At 39.9% G+C, this 19,572-nt stretch overlaps 2 protein-coding genes across 11 annotated transcripts in view; one reads left to right on the top strand and one right to left on the bottom strand.

Moving 5' to 3' along the window:
* Positions 1–5,996, top strand: part of myocd (myocardin) — a 109,354-nt gene extending 103,358 nt beyond the window's left edge. For 4 of the 5 annotated variants that reach the window (XM_087178327.1, XM_087178330.1, XM_087178328.1 and 1 more), the window contains 2 exons: positions 2,471–2,528; positions 2,720–5,996. In XM_087178327.1, the coding sequence (XP_087034453.1) occupies positions 2,471–2,528; positions 2,720–3,336 (675 nt within the window). In that variant the 3' untranslated portion in view covers positions 3,337–5,996. The remainder of the gene's footprint in view (positions 1–2,470; positions 2,529–2,719) is intronic. The other variant, XM_087178329.1, reaches the window with a different exon arrangement.
* A 55-nt stretch (positions 5,997–6,051) lies between these two features.
* map2k4b (mitogen-activated protein kinase kinase 4b) lies at positions 6,052–18,844 on the bottom strand. Of its 6 annotated transcripts, none has more exons than XM_087178331.1 (13): positions 18,621–18,844; positions 17,135–17,170; positions 15,367–15,399; positions 13,920–14,022; positions 13,448–13,622; positions 12,891–13,010; positions 12,540–12,659; positions 12,387–12,438; positions 12,068–12,195; positions 11,429–11,506; positions 11,163–11,311; positions 10,806–10,851; positions 6,052–10,438 (listed from the first exon to the last, which is right to left on the bottom strand). In XM_087178331.1, the coding sequence occupies exons 1-13, from the start codon at positions 18,745–18,747 to the stop codon at positions 10,304–10,306; spliced, it is 1,302 nt and encodes a 433-aa protein (XP_087034457.1). In that variant the 5' UTR covers positions 18,748–18,844; the 3' UTR covers positions 6,052–10,303. The 6 variants fall into 6 exon arrangements, with proteins under 6 accessions (XP_087034457.1, XP_023278432.1, XP_087034458.1 ...); XM_023422664.2 differs by having other exon boundaries at positions 6,052–10,417; positions 18,621–18,843; XM_087178332.1 differs by lacking the exon at positions 15,367–15,399.
* Positions 18,845–19,572: the final 728 nt, after the last annotated feature.

The raw sequence follows: 19,572 nt of genomic DNA, 5'->3' as shown, positions 1-19,572 counted from the left end.
ATAAAAAGTCATAAAAACAACATAGTATAATAAGGCATAAAAAGTCATAGTATAGTAAGGCATAAAAAGTCATTGTATAGTAAGGCATAAAAAGTCATAAAAACATCATAGTATAATAAGGCATAAAAAGTCATAGTATAGTAAGGCATAAAAAGTCATTGTATAGTCAGGCATAAAAAGTCATAAAAACTTCATAGTACAGTAAGGCATAAAAAGTCATTAAAACAACAAAGTATAATAAAGCATAAAAAGTCATAGTATAGTAAGGCATAAAAAGTCATAAAAAGTCATAGTTTAGTAAGGCATAAGAAGTCATAAAAACGTCATAGTATAACAAGGCATAAAAAGTCATAAAAATGTCATAGTATAGTAAGGCATAAAAAGTCATAAAAACATCATAGTACAGTAAGTCATAAAAATTCATAAAAATGTCATAGTATAGTAAGGCATAAAAATGTCATAGTATAATAAGGCATAAAAATGACATAGTATAATAAAGCATAAAAAATGACATAGTATAGTAAGGCATAAAAAGTCAAAAAAACGACATTGTATAGTAAGGCATAAAAAGTCATAAAAATGTCATAGTATAATAAGGTATAAAAAGTTTTAAAAAATGACATAGTATAGTAAGGCATAAAAATTCATAAAAATGTCATAGTATAATAAAGAATAAAAAACGACAGTATAGTAAGGCATAAAAATTCATAAAAATGTCATATTTTAATTAGGCATAACAATTCATAAAAAACGACATAGTATAAAAAGTCATAAAAATGTCATATTTTAATAAGGCATAAAAATGACATAGTATAGTAAGGCATAAAAATTCATAAAAATGTCATAGTATAGTAAGGCAAAAAAATTCATAAAAATGTCATAGTATAATAAGGTATAAAAATTCATAAAAATGTCATAGTATAATAAGGTATAAAAAGTCATAAAAATGACATAGTATAATAAAGCATAAAAAACGACATAGTATAGCAATGCATAATAATTCATAAAAATGTCATAGTATAATAAGGTATAAAAAGACATAAAAATGACAGTATAGTAAGGCATAAAAATGACATAGTATAGTAAGGCATAAAATTTCATAAAAATATCATAGTATAGTAAGGCAAAAAAATTCATAAAAATGTCATAGTATAATAAGGTATAAAAAGTCAAAAAAGACGACATAGTATAGTAAGGCATAAAAAGTAATAAAAACGACATAGTATAATAAAGAATAAAAAACGACAGTATAGTAAGGCATAAAAATTCATAAAAATGTCATAGTTTAATTAGGCATAAAAATGACAGTATAATAAAGCATAAAAGATGACATAGTATAGTAAGGCATAAAAAGTTATAAAAAAGACATATTATAGTAAGGCATAAAAATTCATAAAAATGTCATAGTATAGTAAGGCATAAAAATGTCATAGTATAATAAGGCATAAAAATGACATAGTATAATAAAGCATAAAAAATGACATAGTATAGTAAGGCATAAAAATTCATAAAAATGTCATATTTTAATTAGGCATAAAAATTCAAAAAAAACGACATAGTATAGTAAGGCATAAAAAGTCATAAAAATGTCATAGCATAATAAGGCATAAAAATGGCATAGTATAATAAAGCATAAAAAATGACATAGTATAGTAAGGCATAAAAAGTCATAAAAATGTCATAGCATAATAAGGCATAAAAATGGCATAGTATAATAAAGCATAAAAAATGACACAGTATAGTAAGACATAAAAATTCATAAAAATGTCATAGTATAATAAGGTATAAAAAGTCATAAAAATGGCATAGTATAATAAAGCATAAAAAATGACATAGTATAGTAAGGCATAGAAATTCATAAAAATGTCATAGTATAATAAAGCATAAAAAATGACATAGTATAATAAGGCATAAAAATTCATAAAAATGACATAGTATAGTAAGGCATAAAAATATCATAGGATAATAAGGCACAAAAACGACATAGTATAGTAAGTCATAAAAAGGCTTAAAAAAGTCCTAGTATTCTTGGTTACATTTTCATGGGATTTTTCAACAGAAATTATTAATTCAATAGTAACATCAACTACTGGAAAGTGTTTCATTTATTTTGATTTTGGCGGTTTCAGTTCTCCATACCTGGAAGGTGAATAGAGCATTAAGTGTAGTTAGAAAGTCAGTGCTGGAGCATAGTTGTGATAATTATAATGAAAACTTTTCAGTCAGATGTTAGGATCCATACAAACTCTCTCTGTCTTTTTTGGTTGAAAGTAATGAAAAATAGTTAAATCTAGTTAATATCAACCAATAACCAATAATGGTCTGTTTTACAGAACCTCTGATTCAACTGCTTAAAAGCTTGCATCTGTTTCATTTAAAGTCCTTTAATATAACTGGATAAAAATTTTAAATCGCTTAAACAATGGTTCAATTGATTAAAAAAGACATCACTTCTTTATTATCATTACAGCAACTGACCAGAAGCCAGCAGATGGATGAACTGTTGGATGTTCTCATAGAGAGCGGAGGTGAGTAGAGATTCAATAATTAATGTTGGTCACCAGGAGTAAAACTGTAACTGTCACTGCGTGAGAGTAAGTGTAAAGTCTATGTGTAAATCACTCGGTGCACTGGCTTCAGATTTCACCCCACACTCTGGTACCAGGTCTCACTTCCTGCTGTGACCCTCTCTCCTCTTCCTCTCCTCTTCCTCTTCAAGAGATGCCAGCTAACGCCAGAGAAGAGAGGGAGAGGTCCTCTGTAACCAAAGTTGTGCCTCACATTACTGTGTCCCCAGGGTGTCCCGGCCTCCTTATCCCGAGGTTCCACCGTCACTATGAACAGCTGTACCCCACCCAGCCCCCTTACGACCACTCGGCCAATCACATCGCCGACGGCCACCTGGAGACTCTGCTGGGGAGTCCGATTGGGCGGGGAGGGGAAGTGGCCCTTCTTAAAATGGCTACCGAGGATGGGGGCCTGGAAGACGAAGGGAACAGAGAGGGCGAAGGGTACGGCAGCCCCCACAGCCACCACCGCCATCCTCACCATCCGCCGCAGGACAAACTTGTGACCAGCAGAGATCAGATGGACACCCCGCTGTCGCCCATCAGCGCCAAGGCGTCCACCTTCCCCGAGGTGCAGGGGATGGTCAGCATGACGTTCAGCGAGACGCCGTGGGAGACGATGGAGTGGCTGGACCTGATGCCGCCCAGCTCCGCCACGGCCTTCAGCGTGGCTCCGCCCACTGGCCCCAGCATCTTCAACACAGAGTTCCTGGATATAACAGACATTAACTTGAACTCTGCTATGGACCTGCACCTGGAGCACTGGTGAAAGCAGCATCACCACAAGTGCCATCCACCGTCACACACCAGCTTTAAAAGCGGACTGCTGATATCAGCTCCGCCCACAACCAAAGACCAATCGAATTCTTCCTTCAACAGCTTCAGTCCAAGTACCATTTCCTTCCTGTTATAATCCAGTGGGACATCTGAGGTTTATTATATTTTGACTTATTTTCTCCACATGAGTTTCTCATGTCGTCGTCACCAGAATCCAAAGACAAGGTGCGTCTTGGCGCCATCGCACAACCGCCACACGAATATGAACATGGGCGCATGAAGGATTTTCTTCACAATGGAAGGACGTGATTACTGTGCTTTACACCTTATGCAACATCAGTGTTATGCCACCTAGACTTGAAGACACATTTTGACAATCATTGTAAACTTTCTGAGTCTATGTTTGTATTACTGGAAAAAAAAAAAAACGAAAGGAATTACAAGGTGAATTGGAAATGCTTAGCGTGGCCATTTTTGTAAATAGTATCATAACATGTACTGACAGAGACAAGTTGACGTCTGCATATTTTGTCAGTGGTGTGGGAGAGGACACACAGACCACAGATCAAGTGTTTTATGTAATCGACTCCTCATTTGATGTAAATATGACAAAAAAATCTCACTGTGCACCTCTAGCTTAATACACATTTGTCACAGTTTGCTTCAACTTAGAATATGTGTGTACAAGTGGTTGTCATTCCTTTGAAGGTCCATTTTTTTTTTTTTAATACGAGTTTCTTTTCACCATTTGGCCTCTTTATCCACAGTATGGAGAGAAATGAATGTCTTATTGCTTTAATTGGCGGATAAACCGTGCCTTATTTTTATTATACGACTTTTATACCAATTCCCCCTTTACAATTTTATATGAATTTACTATTCCCTCAAAGCTAATGACAGATATGAATATAGTAAGCTCCTACATGAAGTCAGTTTTTCTTTTAAATCAGACGAATGTTAATGAAAAATGCATCTTCATCTCTATTTTTTATAAATTTCACCCTCTGTCTTCAGGCCAATCACAGTTATTTATTTTGTGTTTTTTATATTTATACTTTATCCTGTATTTATACTGGCATTCCCTCCTAACTGATTGGAGCTCTGTTTTTGATTTTAACGGAAATGAAAACTCCAGTGCCAACATTTTTTACATGAAACCAGTTCTCTTAAAAATGTGATGCAAAGTGAAGGAACCGCTCTGAAAAGCCATGCTGTCTGAAAACACTTAAAGAATCATGTGAAGTGGAAATGCCCATTCTTAGCACTTGTGAATAGGAAAATGTAATATATTCAGACCTTTACTGTGAATACTGCATATAACACAACACGACACAAACCCGTAATGGAGCCAGCCTCGACACACAGTAGTTAGCCAAATGTGAACGTTTTTAAAAACACCATTTTTAAAGTTGTAGTTTCGGTCAGTAATTGTCTGTTTTTCACACATGTAAAAACTTGAAGGAATAGTTTCACATTCTGGGATTTACACTTAGAGTTAGATGAGATCATTGATACCGCTCTCAAATCTGTCCCGCTAAACACAAGGCTACAGCTAGCGGCTAGCCTGTTAGCTTACCTGGCTAACCTAGTAATAAAATCTGCTTACTAGCATCTCTAACAATGAGCTCTAAATGTCATTCACTGTCCTTGGCAACATGTTGAGCCTTTCCAAGATAAGCTAACTAGGGTTACATTGTAACATATAAGCTAGCTCTAGTTAGCTTATCCGTCACTAGCATCTCTAAAACTCTAAAGCTCACAAATCATCATATTTAATACACAAAAGCACAAATTATTGTCTTTGTACAAGAAGTGCTGGTAGTTGGTTTTGTTACTAGTTCACTCTTAATGCTAAACTAAGCTAACAGTCTCCTAGCTACAGCTACATATAGAGTGCTGCAGGGAGGACGTATTTTTGAAGGCTAACCCTGAAGTTAGCATCACCCTGGTTCCCTCCACAAAAAGCCAATGGGAGTTTTACATTGTCTTTGACTCTGCTTAAAGAAGTCAGGACTGGGGTATTTACTGACGTATTTTATGTCTGAGAATAAAACGTGAAAACGTCTTGAGCTTGTGTTAAACACAGACCTTATTTCAGCCATTTAACCAGAGACCTCACAACGAGGGAACCAGAGGTGCTACGATGCTAACTAACGTCCAGGTTTTAGACTCACTCCTGCACTCTGGCTGCTCAAACTCCTTTTAATCTAACTCTCGTTATTTCCCAAATGTCACACTATTGCTGAGTGCATTGGCCAATAAATTTCTTGCATTTACAGTTGTGTCCTCTGTAAACATGAGTCTCATTTTTTGTTCTGTTTTGACCAAATATTGCTTTGTTTCTGTTACTTATGAAGTGTTGCACTTATAAAATGGTTTTCTATGGTTAGATGTCTGCTGTTAACACCCACCCTGAATATTGATATTCTTTATTCTCTGTCTTCTGTAAGAATATCTACTGGCCTTTATTTTTAATTTTATTTTATCTGGGTTCATTTCACAACAATTTTTCCCTAATCAAAAGAAAAACACGTGACAGAAGCTTCCATGTTGCTTGGCCACTGACTTGCTTTACTATTGTAAAAACAGTATTTGCCTGCATCCCTGTATACTACAGAAAGAAAAGCAATAAACTTATCACTGCAAAATAAAGTCAGTTACCCGTTTTATTTATGTCTGATTCACAAGAAGCACACCGTTCAGGCTCTTCATCTTTTCCATGGGAACTTTATTTGTAATCCTCGATAAAGATACAATATAATATTCATTGCCCTTAATATTATCTTATAATCTAATATGAACATTCTAGTAAATTGCAATTTATACAACATGTACCCTGGAGATTCTTATTCACCAGCGGTAAGTTAGCTTCCTGGAGACACATCCCATGAGAGACGAACAGATCTGGAGACTGTTTGCACTGAAACAAACTTCTGTTGTGTTTAATGTGTGTGTGTATGTGTGTGTGTGTGTGTGTGTGTGTGTGTGTGTGTGTGTTTTTCTCAGGGGTTTGCACAATTTTTCATCACAGAAATTAAATGGAAAGAACAACAGCCGACAGAACTCTCCCACAGAGAGAATCCCGTCTGGTCGACGATGCATGTCCACCATCTTGGTTGTAATGTTTCACCCTCCCGAGTAAGCCACAGTTATTCAGTCAAGTTCGCTGTTAACTGAGTGAGTGACCCTGACAACAGTGACCATTTTCCAAGATGGCTGACAACTGTAGAGGCCTATGTCATAGGACTTTTAAGTAAAACATCAAGGGGAGCGCCAATGATTTTACAAATGAACTTCAGTTTACTCATCACGATGGGCTCCAATACGCCTGTTATTTCTTTTTGTTTTGCAGCTGGTGCCCTACGAATGGCTGTGTTTTTAATCTGCCTCTTTGCAACTTCATTAAAGTACAACACTAACATTGCCGGAGTGTCCCTTTAGTTGTGGCAGTTCCTTTAATGTAATGAAATAAAATGCAGGAAAGCCTTTAGGGGAGGGAGATGACAAAAATAAAATAAAGATCAGCAATGACAAAGGCTAAAAATTTATTTTTTCCACATTAAAGGTTGAGTAAGTGATTCTGCAGACAGACCACACCCCTGCCTTCAGTGCTCCTTCAGAAGCTCCACCCCCAAAATCATACACATGCATCACCATGGCAACAACACACTAGCGGAATCCACAGCGTCTTATACGAAACACAGGACACGCACACAGATAACAGAATCCAAAACACACTAGAGTAAAAACTATTGAATTTGTTGTTGAGATTCTTTTTACAAAACTACAGTCCTTAGCTTCTAGCTTACAGCTAAGCAGTTTTACTTTCAACTTTTACAGTTTGCACGTTGTACAAACATCATGATGTAGAGAAAATGAGACGGCAAACCGTGGCTACAACTGCTGCTAAGCTAACATGCAGAGATGGTGAGACAGCCAGCTCAGCAGCTGCAGATACTCACTGCTACTGGAGCTAACATCACACCAACAACACGTCCTGCCATCAGCACTCGCCTTGACGTCGCCGCCAGTCTCTCATCTGTAATCAACCCCATTCAAAACTCCGAATGGGACAATTAGCACTATCCATTAGCATTAGCATGTGCCTCATTTACTGTCTCTCGCTCCTACAGCCCCCCCCTCCTCTTCTTCCCCCCGTCCTGTGGACGAGCATGAACGCCCCCTGCTGCTGATTGGCTGCTTGTGTTACTTGGTCCAGTATTTGCTGAATTTGACAAAAAGTGTATTGGATTAGAATCACTTACTCCACCTTTAACAATAAACAATAACAGACTCGGATCATCCAGCTGATCCTGACTCTCACACTGAATTGAACACATTGAATTACTTTACATTATTAGTATTTGCTAGGTTAAAGGTCACAGCGGCTGTACTCATGGGATTTGTTGACAATAAAGGAAATATAAATAATGCCACCCTCATACTTTAAAGTCATTTATTACATTAAGTCTCTACAGAGTCCCACTGTTGGAGGTTTATCAGTCATACAGATGGTTTGGTTACCTAGCTAACACCGACTAGACATGGCTTTCTGGGAGGGAATAACGGAGGGTGGATCTCAATAGTCTCAGGTTTTCAGCTTCCCTGTCACCTGACCCAGTACAGGTAAACGTCAGTCTATCGGGAGGACAGGTGAGGGGACGTGTTTCTAGACTATGGAGACGCATCCTGAGATAATACATGGTTTGGCGTGGAAACATTCTGTCATCAGTGCAAGCCAGAGAGACGTGCCGAATCACGAGGAACATGCTGAGTTCACGGTCACCTTCAGGGTCAAAGAGCAGTGACTGAGACCCCCCCCCCCCCCCCCCCCCTACTGACAGGTGTGTGGTTGGTGGACAAGTTTGTCGTTTAGCAGCATCTATCTTTTCTCTCAACAGGAAACCCTTTGAAATGTAGTTACTGCTGTTTGCCTCTGGGTGGCAGCGTGGCGGAGCTGTGATCGGTGCGGATGAGCAGTTGAACTGTACAGTGCTTTAACAGGCAGCTGAGGAGCATTAAAGCTCATCCTCCTCATCACCGCCTCATCTGATCACGTCTGTGTTTGAGAAACGAGCCTCAACGGTCGAGCAGAACCTGCCAGGAACAGCAGATCACATGAACTATGTACAAACACATTTACACAGAGGGACATGACGTCCTAAAGTTTCTTTACATCAGGCAATGTAACGTTGGCTGAGCCCCGGTTTGTGTCTCTCATCTGTTATCGCATCCGAGTCGTAGAAATTTGTTGTTGATCTCTAAATCACTCAGAAGGAACAACATTTATCTCATGTATTAAATCTGAATTTAAAATAATTCTGTCTGTCAATTTATAAAAAGACGTTTAACCACAGAATCAAGTTTCAAGTCCATTTCTATCTCCAATCCGACATGCTAACGATAGCTGTGGTCACATCCTTCTTCAATTTGTGTTTGTGTTTGAGTAACAGCTAATTGATCCAGTTCCACGTTAGCAAAGATTTGTGAAGCTCGGATGCAAACGAATCTCACATCAAACCTTTTGTTATTTTTACCAGCGAAGAGAACTGAAGAAAACACAGAGGAATTTAGCTTCATCTTTAGCTTCAGCTCCGACTTTCCACAGTGAAAATAACAAACACTTTGTAATTTATCAGTTGTAGCTGTTTAATGTTAATTCAGTCATGTATAAAACGAAACGTGTGCTCACGTTTCTGTGTAGAAATGTTTCTCAGCTCATCAGTTCAAATGTCACGCAGTCAAATTAAATATAAAAAAAATGTAAAATGAAGACAGCCACTTTGTTGTAGCAGAAAAACCTGTTTTAGCCACCAAATAAAAGTAATATCAGTTAAAGTGGTCGCTTTATTTTGAAAATTTTCCCCGTTCTGACGTCAAACGGAGCTTTACTTTGGAACTGCAGTTTATGAACTGATGAACTGTATTCCTTCCTCACTCTACAGCTGCTCCAGTCAGACAGAGCGAACCGCTTGTGCGTAGGATTATGGAAGTTCAACAGTTGAGAAAACATAATTCCAAAATAAAGGGCCGTTTGACAGCAGATTAAGTGGTAAAAATTTTCAAAATAAAGTGTACACTTCAACTGACATTTGTTTTTTTTCTAACTTGAACCCACGTCTAATAACCTGAACTATCACGTTAAGGACTTTGCAAAGACTTTTAAAACTGACGAATGTTGTTGAACGACTTTTCTTGGTTTTTGAATTATCTTTCGTTAAATCAGCTGCTCAGTCATCGACTCTAATGTGACGATAACATACGAGAGGTAAAACCCGGGGCTCACAGTGGATGTGAGAAATGTCTCGTCCCGATCACGTGTCACGATGAACTCTCACAGATTGCATATAGAAAAATAAAAAGAAGTAAAGCCACACCACCACGTCCATGAGCTCTCAGAGGAAACACTTTTGCATACTCATTTACCACGAGTGAAGGTGTGTGTGTGTGTGTGTGTGTGTGTGTGTGTGTGTGTGTGTGTGTCTGTCGGCATACATCTGTACATGTCAACAAGTCAGAGGTGAACACACATATGCAAACATACAGTCCACGATGTACAATCCAACAGAAGGCTGTTTTTGTTCTAACGTCAGGAGCGTCACGTCTGTTTTATTTGGTAGATTCTGTGTTTGAGTTCAAGTAAATATATTTATACCATATATGTAGATTTCTATTCCTTTTTTACTAAGACAACATCATGTCTTCAAGTTTTTCTGTCAGAATATGGATGATAATATGAACGAGGTGATGGAGGAGTTTGATTAACAATATTCGTCTTATTGCACCGGGCAGTTTGGACTCGGTTCCTTTGTTCTTTGGAACAAGTGAATAAACAGATGATCCTACGTAACTCTGAGGGCTAAGATGTCAAGCGTCGCATCACAAAGCTTTAGTGTCCCACCCACTGTGTGATGGGTGACCCCCCCCCCCCCCCCCCCCCCCACCCAGCCCTAACTCAGTCAGTCCACATACATAGGAGAGATGGGAGAGGCAGGGATCTGATCCAGGATGCGACACACGTAGCTGGCGACGTCCACGAATCGTTCCTCATACATCAGAATAAAGGGGTGTTTCTGAGGGACAGACGCAGAAGACTTGGGTCAAATGTGTTAAACTGCTCAGCAGGAGAAGAAGGTTCAGAGCGTTCAGAAAGTATTCAGACCCCTCTCATGTTGCTAAAATCATTTCCCGCATCACTCAATACGACACAAGCTCTGAAAGGCAGGTGGTTTTTTATTTTTTGGTCAGGATCATTTTTCTTTTTTTAATTTGTGAAAAAAACAACAACCCCTGATTTTTTTGCCTTCCCAGAAAAAATACAATACAAAATATGAAATAAACGAAGGGGTGTGAAAACTTTCTGAACGCCCTGCAGAGCTTTTTCTTCTTCACTGGCTCGGTCGGTTCTTCACCTTCCCCGTCAGCCATGAAGCTTAAAACTAAAGAAGAGAAAGAACTCACCAGAAGCTCCTTGTACTTTGGCCTTTTTGATTCATCCTTTGTAAGGCTGCACAGAGACAAACAAGCAGTCAGTAACACTTCTGAATGAACAGTGACTGAGTGTTTCAGTTCGTACAAATGACTTTGTCTCACGCCTGAAACAACTGAGTAGACTCAATCCACTAATGAAGACCATGAGATGTGGCTGAGAGCTGGAAAAGTCTAGTAAGAGGATCCTCAGACACCTCCAGGTAAGATTTTAATTTCAAAAACATAAAATTGTTTCCAGTGATGGAGGAGGTTGTGTTGTGTATTTCAGAGGCCTGTGACTGTGTGTGTGTGTGTGTGTGTGTGTGTGTGTGTGTGTGTGTGTATTACCATAGGTTGACGAAGTTGATGAACTTGGGGGAGAACTGTCTCTCCTCTGAGTTGCTGAGCTGAGGAGGTTCTCCTTTCACCACCTGAGTCAGCTGATCAAAAACACTATTCCACTTGGGGTACGGGAATCTTCCTGTGGCGAGCTCGTACTGAAACACACACACACAACCACACATTTTTATTTCAACAGGTCGACTGATTCAAACTCACTCAGACACGACACAGGTGACGAGATGACATCATCCTGATGACATCACGGGTCTTACCAGGGTGATTCCCAGACTCCACACGTCGGACCGGACGTCGTAGCCCTGTCTGGAAGCGCTGGGGTCTATCCTCTCCGGCTGACAACACACAGGCACAGAGTGAGTCTCTGAGATACTTCACTGCCCCCCCCCCCACAGGACAGATGTCACACATCAAAAACAAACAATATATTATCTGTGCAACCCCAAGAACAAACTGAGCTCTAATCCACCTGACCCCTCAGACCAGATCTCTCTCTCTCTCTCTCTCTATTTGCATATGAAGCAGGAAGTGAGATCTGATCACAGGTGGCATTTTAAATCCAGGTGTGAACTAACGAACACTCACACCTTTTAGTGTGTCATGCTCCTAATTGTGAATTTGCTCCTTGTTTTTCTCACTATGTTTAAATGTTTCTGTGTTCAATATATTTACTGTGTTTTCACTTATTTGTTTTACTCATTCATGTTCATGTCACTGGCTGTGTTTACATGTGCTCCAGAAATAGACTTGACTTGATTTGAAACTTGAATGTGTCTTTGTCCCAGGTGTTGTAATTTGTGACGAGGTTTCCTGATAAACGAAAGGTTAAAATCAAACTGAGCTCAGTGGGCGTGGCCTCCACCAGCATCTCCGAGTGTTCACCGCTGCTCACTCACCGCCATGTACGGCCTGCAGCCGGCATCTCTGGTCTTGGCTATGGAGTCCACCAGCTGACCGCTGATGCCGAAGTCACACAGCTTGATGTTTCCCTTTCGGTCCATAAGAATGTTGGAAGGTTTGATGTCTGAAAACACAGAAAACACATCGTCAGAAAACACACACACAATCCGTCTGGTTTTCATATTATTATTATTATTATAATAATTAAAAAAAACATTTCATCTCGTTTTAACTTTTTCAGGCTTTTTAAGTCGCATTTCAGATCATCATGAGATCAATATTAGATGTAAATATTGATCAAATTCACAAACTTACCTCTGTGAATTATTTTCAAGTTTTCTTTTAAGTGGTTCAGTGCTTTAACCGTCTGTAGAGGACAAAATAAAAACACCTCTGGTCACTCTTTTAAATCATATTTATATATTGAAATGTAAAAATCTATGAAGAGAAAGTGAATCATCTTCTCACCGCTAATGTTATTTTGCCTAATATTTCCTCTGGAATGACGTCATCTAATGCACAATATACATATTTGTAGAATTTGTCTAATGAGGTAGACATTAGTTCCATACAGATCCAACAGTCGCCCTGAAACAGAGGCACAGGTTAGTTTGTAGTAGCTCCTGTTGTACGCTAGAGGTTGCTGTGGCGTTAGATTTTATTACAATTCAAACGAGGCTTGTGTGATATCCAAAACAGACAGTCCAGCCCAAATACCGAGATTTACATTATCATCAAATATTGGCCAAAGCCTGATGTAAACGTGACTTTAGGTGGTAGTGGTGTGGTGCGTTTGAGGACCGTGCGTGTTTGTCACACCTCTCTGAAGAGGGCGCCGTAGAACTGAACGATGTAGGGACAGTCGCTGCTCCTCATCACCACGTCCAGGTCCATCAGCAGCTGCTTCTGCTCCTTCTCGTCCACAGTGGAGCGAATCCTCTGAGGGAAACACAACACAACAACATCATTTACATCTCTGACTGATTCACTGTCCACACACACACACACACACACACACACACTGTAAACTGGCCAAGCTGTGTGAGACAGTTACAGTGAATTTACATGATTCTATTGAATACTGAAAACAACACGCAGACACTCCTCACTAGCAGGAAGTGTGGTCACTCGTCTCACATTTAAAACATGAGACTAACAAATTCACCCGCTGGCCACCAGGGGGCGCTGGCTGACTCCTGGTGGAGCGCAGAGGTTTGATTCACAGACATTGTTTAGGTGTTTCCAGCCTTGCAGCTGCTTCTCATGATTCTGCTTCTCCGTGTGACTCTGAGCTCTTGTGATTCTGACTTTTGCACTAAGTAGTTGTTGCTCTGGATGAGGTCACTTCAGGTCAGGTGCATCTCTCAGCGTCTCACCTTGACAGCCATGATCTGGCCCGTGGGCTTGTGGACCATCTTGTTGACGGAGCCGTACGCTCCGCGCCCGATCTCCCCGAGGTCCCTCAGGTCCTCCGCCGTGAAGTCGCAGTGCTGCTCCGGGGAGATCTTCAGCTTCCCCGACGACTCCATGCTGTGTGTCCGCAGACGCTCTCTGGAGGAGGAAGAGGAGGAGGAGGAGGAAGAAGCCACAGGAAGAGAGGACAGAGTGGAGCCATGAGCAGAACATGCATTATAGATTATTGTGGATATGATTCATATTTCATCAGTAATCTCTGAGCTGCTGTGAATCTGAAATGTTTGGAGCTTCCATGAAATGGTTTTGAAATCTGAGCTTTTGTTAAAACATGTGTAGGAGTGAAGTCTAATAAAGAATCAACATCCTGTGACCTGCTGAAACAAAACCTGACACAAGTCGCCATGACAACCTGTCCCGAACGTCCGCACTCACATGTGAGGGTTTTGGAAGGAGGGAGGCGTCGGATTGATCGGGAGCCTGGAGGTCGGCTTCACTGGAGGGTTGGCGAAATTCAGCTTCAGAGCTTTACGTTTACCTGGAGTGGGACAAAGACAGACACAGATCCAGATCCCACAACATGCAGCCACACTGTGGTTCAACCAGCTGGTGCAGGCAGAGGGTGCACACAGTGTGACAACAAGCTCGGCTCTTCTCTGGAACATCTGACTGCACACACTTGAGATAAGCCTTTACTGCACATGTGCAACGGGTGTTACTAAGTACGCAGATAATTTTTTAAATCCCGTCATCTCGTGATAACAAACGCTCGTTATCCCGAGATAAGGAGATATTATCAGGAGAAAACTATTTTTGTCATTCTGATAATGTCTCGTTATCTCGTTATAACAAAATAAATAACTTTTCTCCTGATAATATCTCGTATTTCGGGATAATGAGCTTCATTATCTTGAGATTACAGGATGAAGAATGATTTGTCAGTATGGCCTTTTTCAGCTTCTGTAATTAAGGAATTTATGCCAACTTACTTATGGCCCGAGGAACCAGCTGCACATTACGGTGCTGCACGGTTAAATCACACCGACAGGTCAACAGAGGCGGCGCTAACTGTTGTGGCGTCAACATGATTTAAAGATTTCTGTTGCGAGCTGTTTTCAGACCTGTGGTTTATCTCAAGCTCAAGATCAGAGGAAGCACACAATGCATTTTGAACACAAGCAAAGTGCCCACATGTACAGAGGTTCCCATTATCAGACACTGCACCAGTTCCTTTAGCTCCAAAATTAACCTTTTGGTCCAAATAACATAAATACTGTATATATAACATATTATTCAAATTATTTGTTTTGCTGCTGCTGCAACAGAGCCAGGACGAGCTTTACTGCATGCTGCTGATATTGGGAATCCCAGTCCAAAACATTTTCAATGTGAACTTTCCCTTCAGAAATCAAAGTGACCCAACACTTAGACAGCACACGGTTCAGGTTTAAAGCAGATTCAAGTTCAAATTCAAATTAATTTGACATATCTTCAGGATATAACTGGTGGTTAGGTTCGGCTTCTACGCAAAGTGCCGTGTTTAAGTGTTGAGTTGTCTTTGCCATGCCCTGTTCAACCAGCTCCTGAGTGCAAACGGACGCCTCGACCTTTAAGCCCCGGTGCAAACGAATCTTCCTTTGGCCATAACTGAGTGTGTGGCAGGTCATAGCAGTGAACAGTGGACAGACTCCCCAACTACCAGAGCACCACACAGGCTGTTTCAATAGCATACAGTGGTTTCGCTTCACCAGTTTTAAATCCCAATTAAATATGAGCGTGATGAACACTGAACACAGCTCAGGAAGGAAACCACTGTAGACTACTGAGGTGTTCCCACAGACAGCAGAGGTCGGGGTGAATTCAGTGCGAGTCTGTTGCTTACTTTGGGAAACTCCAGACAGGCTTATCTGAAACCCTGAAGTAAAGAAAACACATTTTACTACAGTTTCTCAGGACTCGTTTATGTGCGAGTGGGTGGTTATTAGCAAAGTGGCGTCCCATCGAGAGTCAGTGCTGGAAGTGGAACACGGGGCAGGTTTCTGTGAGAGAGGCGCCGTGCCTTCGCTGGGTGTGGGTCAGTGCACTGTCATGCAGCTGTATGTGTGATGATGTGGGTCCTCTGTATCCCAGCAGAATGAGGAACAGGTTTAGTCAATAAAAGGCCGCATGGCAGTGATCACTTCAGGTCTATTTCACTTTAAACCACAGAAACAGGTGAAGCTCAGATGAAGAAGAGGTTCATGGTGTGGCACTCTGGGTTCAGTGGTGTGTGTCAGTTGTGAGTGATCTGTCATTGTTGACTATCGGTGTGATGTTGCTGTTCCACGGGCATATGACTGTTATTAACAGAACTGTACGTAGGCTTGAGCGATATGGTCCAGCTCAAATATTGTGATATGATCATAATATAATTATAGTATTCTATAATTATATTTTCAGTTCCTCTTATTCATCGACTGTATCTTTATTTAACCTCTTTACTACCGAATAAATTTGATTTACCAGTTACATCTGGTTTTTGTTTCTTCCCTTTTCCCCCAAAACAAACTGGGTTGTAACATATTGTATTTTTTATAATATATATATAATTATTGTAGTTTATGTTTCAGGTATAAGTGATGTAAGTGCTGCCAGGTACAATGGTGCAAAGTTCAATGTGCAGTAAGCAAATCAGTGAAATGAGGGTCAGACTGTGCAAAACTATAAAATTACATTTTCTTTTTCAATATTATGAAAAATATCACATATAGTGGGATATATATCACAATATTCAATATTCTTATCCTCCTATACCTCGGTAGCAGAGAGCGTGTTCCCATATCATTTCTTTCTCCAAGATCTCTAAGAAAATGTTGAAAACATATAACAAACCTCTGACTCTCATAGAAGTCTTCACTGGAAGTGGCACCTATGTTGATGCAAGGCATCATGGGGGCTGGGGATAAATCGGGTAACTCCTCTAGTAGCTAATCTAACTAGCTCCGTACAACTACTATAGTGCGCATAGCACTTGATATTGCAATACTATCGTATATCACATTATTAGGGCTGGACTGGATTGAGATTTTTGGATATCGCCCGAGTCTACTTGACGAATCAAGAGAAGCTTTACGTCCACGAGAAGAGCTTGGCTGTAAACAAGGAATACATTTACCACAGCAGAGGAATACGCCAGTTAGAATCATCATAGACCAGTGGAACATGAGTAGCATCCCATTTCTATATATTATAAAGCGAACAGCAGCGGCAGACCACTAATACCGTACATACGGCAGTAAAACAAGAGTGGCACTCCCTCAGAAAGTCTCTATCAATAGCACACAAGTGACAAGCTGTCACACTAAAACAGCCAGATTTGATTTTCTGTTGCTAGCAGACGGTGGTTTGCTTGGTGCAGTGTCTCTTTGAATGGGGTCTGTCTGCTGTGTCTACATTAGGTCTTTCTAATATGGAGGCTACATTAAAAACGTGCAGATAAGTGGATAAAAATGCAGGTTTTACAAAGAGGAAAAATGAAGGAAAACAACAACAAAAAAGGAAAATAAAAATAAATGAAATAAGAGGTGGTGGACAGGGAACATTTGAAGGAATGTCTTTAACCTAAACAAACACAATGTAAACAGATATCCTAGTAAAGTAAGTGTGAATACCTGTTTCATTCTGACATCTCCAGCAGGTGTTGGTTTCTGTAAGGTTTAGATAAAACATTTGATACTAGACAAACAATAAAGCAACTGAGATCTGTTGACCACTGGATACACGACTGTACTGCTTTTAATTAAGTTACTTATGCTATCAGTCAATCAATCAATCAATGGAATTGATTAGCCAGCAGCTACCATCAACACATCCATTATCGGACACGACCCTGTCTCACAGTAAAATTTAGACAACAAATCACACTAACAACAATACAAACGTTTATGTTGCAAATTGAATCTGGCTACTCGTCCGATAATGGATTCAAGGTGAAGCTAGCTTGCTAGGTAGCTAGCTTAGCTGTAAATTCACATATTTAAATCACGTTAAATAAAGACAGACATGTTTTAGTGCAGGACAGTAGTGTTAAACACTGGAGGGTTTGTCTCACGCTATTTTTATTAGCAAATCTCTACAGAAGTAACGTTAGCAACACAGTACAACGATTAGCATCTCCGTGATGTTGTCAGACGTCTACAGCCAAATACAACAACTCTTAAACTTTAATGTTGACTTTAATGACTGTGTCTAACTTAAACTGTATTATTTGAGGCTGTATTATTCGCGGTGCTGTAAAACAGTGGCCTGGCTTAGCAGAGAAAGACACTTGAGCGTAGGCCTTGGTGATAGTAGCAGCCCGGTGTGATAACATCGGTAGGCAGACTTTCATTGAATTCATCCCCACAGTTTCAGGCCTTCGTGGTTCAGGTTTTGTGTCTGATGCGAATCGCAGCGGACTCAAATAACAAGAAGACTTTACTGTGCCGCTACAGGCCTGTGGACTCAGTAGCTTATCAGGGGCTACGGCATCACAGCTAGCCTGGTATCACAGCCTGTAGCCGTGTAGTTTCAGGGAGCTACATTAAGCTAGCCAAAGACCGTTAGAGTGGTAGCGGAAACTACGCGATTCAGCCTTCAAAATAAAAGCGCAGTTTGTCAGACGGCTGACTGAATGAAAAATGTTTGCATTAACATTAAACAATAATAATTACGTTTGTGAGTAATTCAGTTTTTCCGTGTATTTTTATACATTATGTCAATGGTGACACGCAGTACCATTTGATCAAAGAGAAAATTAGGAACGATCTAACATATATTTGAGTTTTTCTGCACTTTCTAAACTACCTATTAACCTCAAAGCATCACTTTGCAAAACCAGTCCAAAACCTGCGTTTAACATGTACATAAACAGAACATTTATAATGTGCCTTAACTTATTCACATTTATAATCATAAACAGCAAAATAGTACATTTTATGTTTATGGACTACAATCCGCATTTTACTCTGAAATTTCTGACCGGAAAAGATTAGCGTATCGTTTCTGTCTTAACTATAGTGTTGCTCCTTCTGGAAAGCTACAAGCTACCTTTTCCTACTAACTCCAGTGTCTCCAGTTGAAATGGAAAAATACGGTCTACAGGCCGTTGCCGCCAACCTTGCATGCTGCTGCTCTGTGTCTGCTGGTGGAACTGGTGCGACGTGGATCCCACGATGCTGCTGCTGCTGCTGCTGCTGCTGTTGCTGGAGCTTGTGGAGTTACTGTCAGGACTGGGAGTCGCCATTGTTGTGTTGGATTCCGGCAGCAGCGCTCAGGCTGCAATGCAGAGAGTGAAACTTCGCCCTCTCTGCCTCCAGACGGGACACTGCGCCACTTGAACGCAGCAGCTGCACCACGGCCACGTCTGTGCCGGTGCAGCCTTCAGGGGCCGTCGGAAATACAGAATATCACTTTACATATATTACACCTCCCTCCTTATCTCATCATATAATGTATACTCAACCATTTTTCCTCCTTATATGTGATTCAAAAAAACATTGAACACAATCTATACTTAATTTATACCGCCGGAAATACAGCTTATAACTCTACATATTACACCTCCCTCTTTATCTCATCATATATTGTGTACTCATTTATATTTCTACTTTATACTTACACTATATGATTCAACAAAATAGTGAACATAATCTATATTTAATCTATATTGTTAGTGTTATTTTATTTACATTTTACAGTTGCATTCGTAGCTCTTAAATGCAGAGATATACAAAATACACAACTTCATTACTTGAGTCATAGTTGCTCAGTCTGATTTTTACTTGAGTTAAAGTACCGGAGTACTTGATTTTTAGAAATACTGAAGTATTAAAAGGTAAAATTTTTTATGTCAACACGTTGTATTGTTCCACATTTACAGAACCTAATGACTGAAACAAATACAGCACATATGCCATATACAACTACCTGTTGCCACATGTTCATACTCAGGTAACTCCACCCACTGAGGAGGAAGAATATGATGAAGAATAGCAAATTGACTTTGAGTTACAAGTATTCTGTATCTAGTATTTTTTGTTGTGTCTCTTCAGTCTATTTATGATATTTT

Source organism: Seriola lalandi, unplaced genomic scaffold (assembly GCF_002814215.2).
Source record: "Seriola lalandi dorsalis isolate HSWRI2012SDOR001 ecotype SW California unplaced genomic scaffold, Sedor1 jcf7180002054683, whole genome shotgun sequence".
Lineage (NCBI taxonomy): Eukaryota > Metazoa > Chordata > Actinopteri > Carangiformes > Carangidae > Seriola > Seriola lalandi.
The sequence above is the reverse complement of the archived record's forward strand: the minus strand, read 5'-3'. Positions and strand labels throughout refer to the sequence as shown.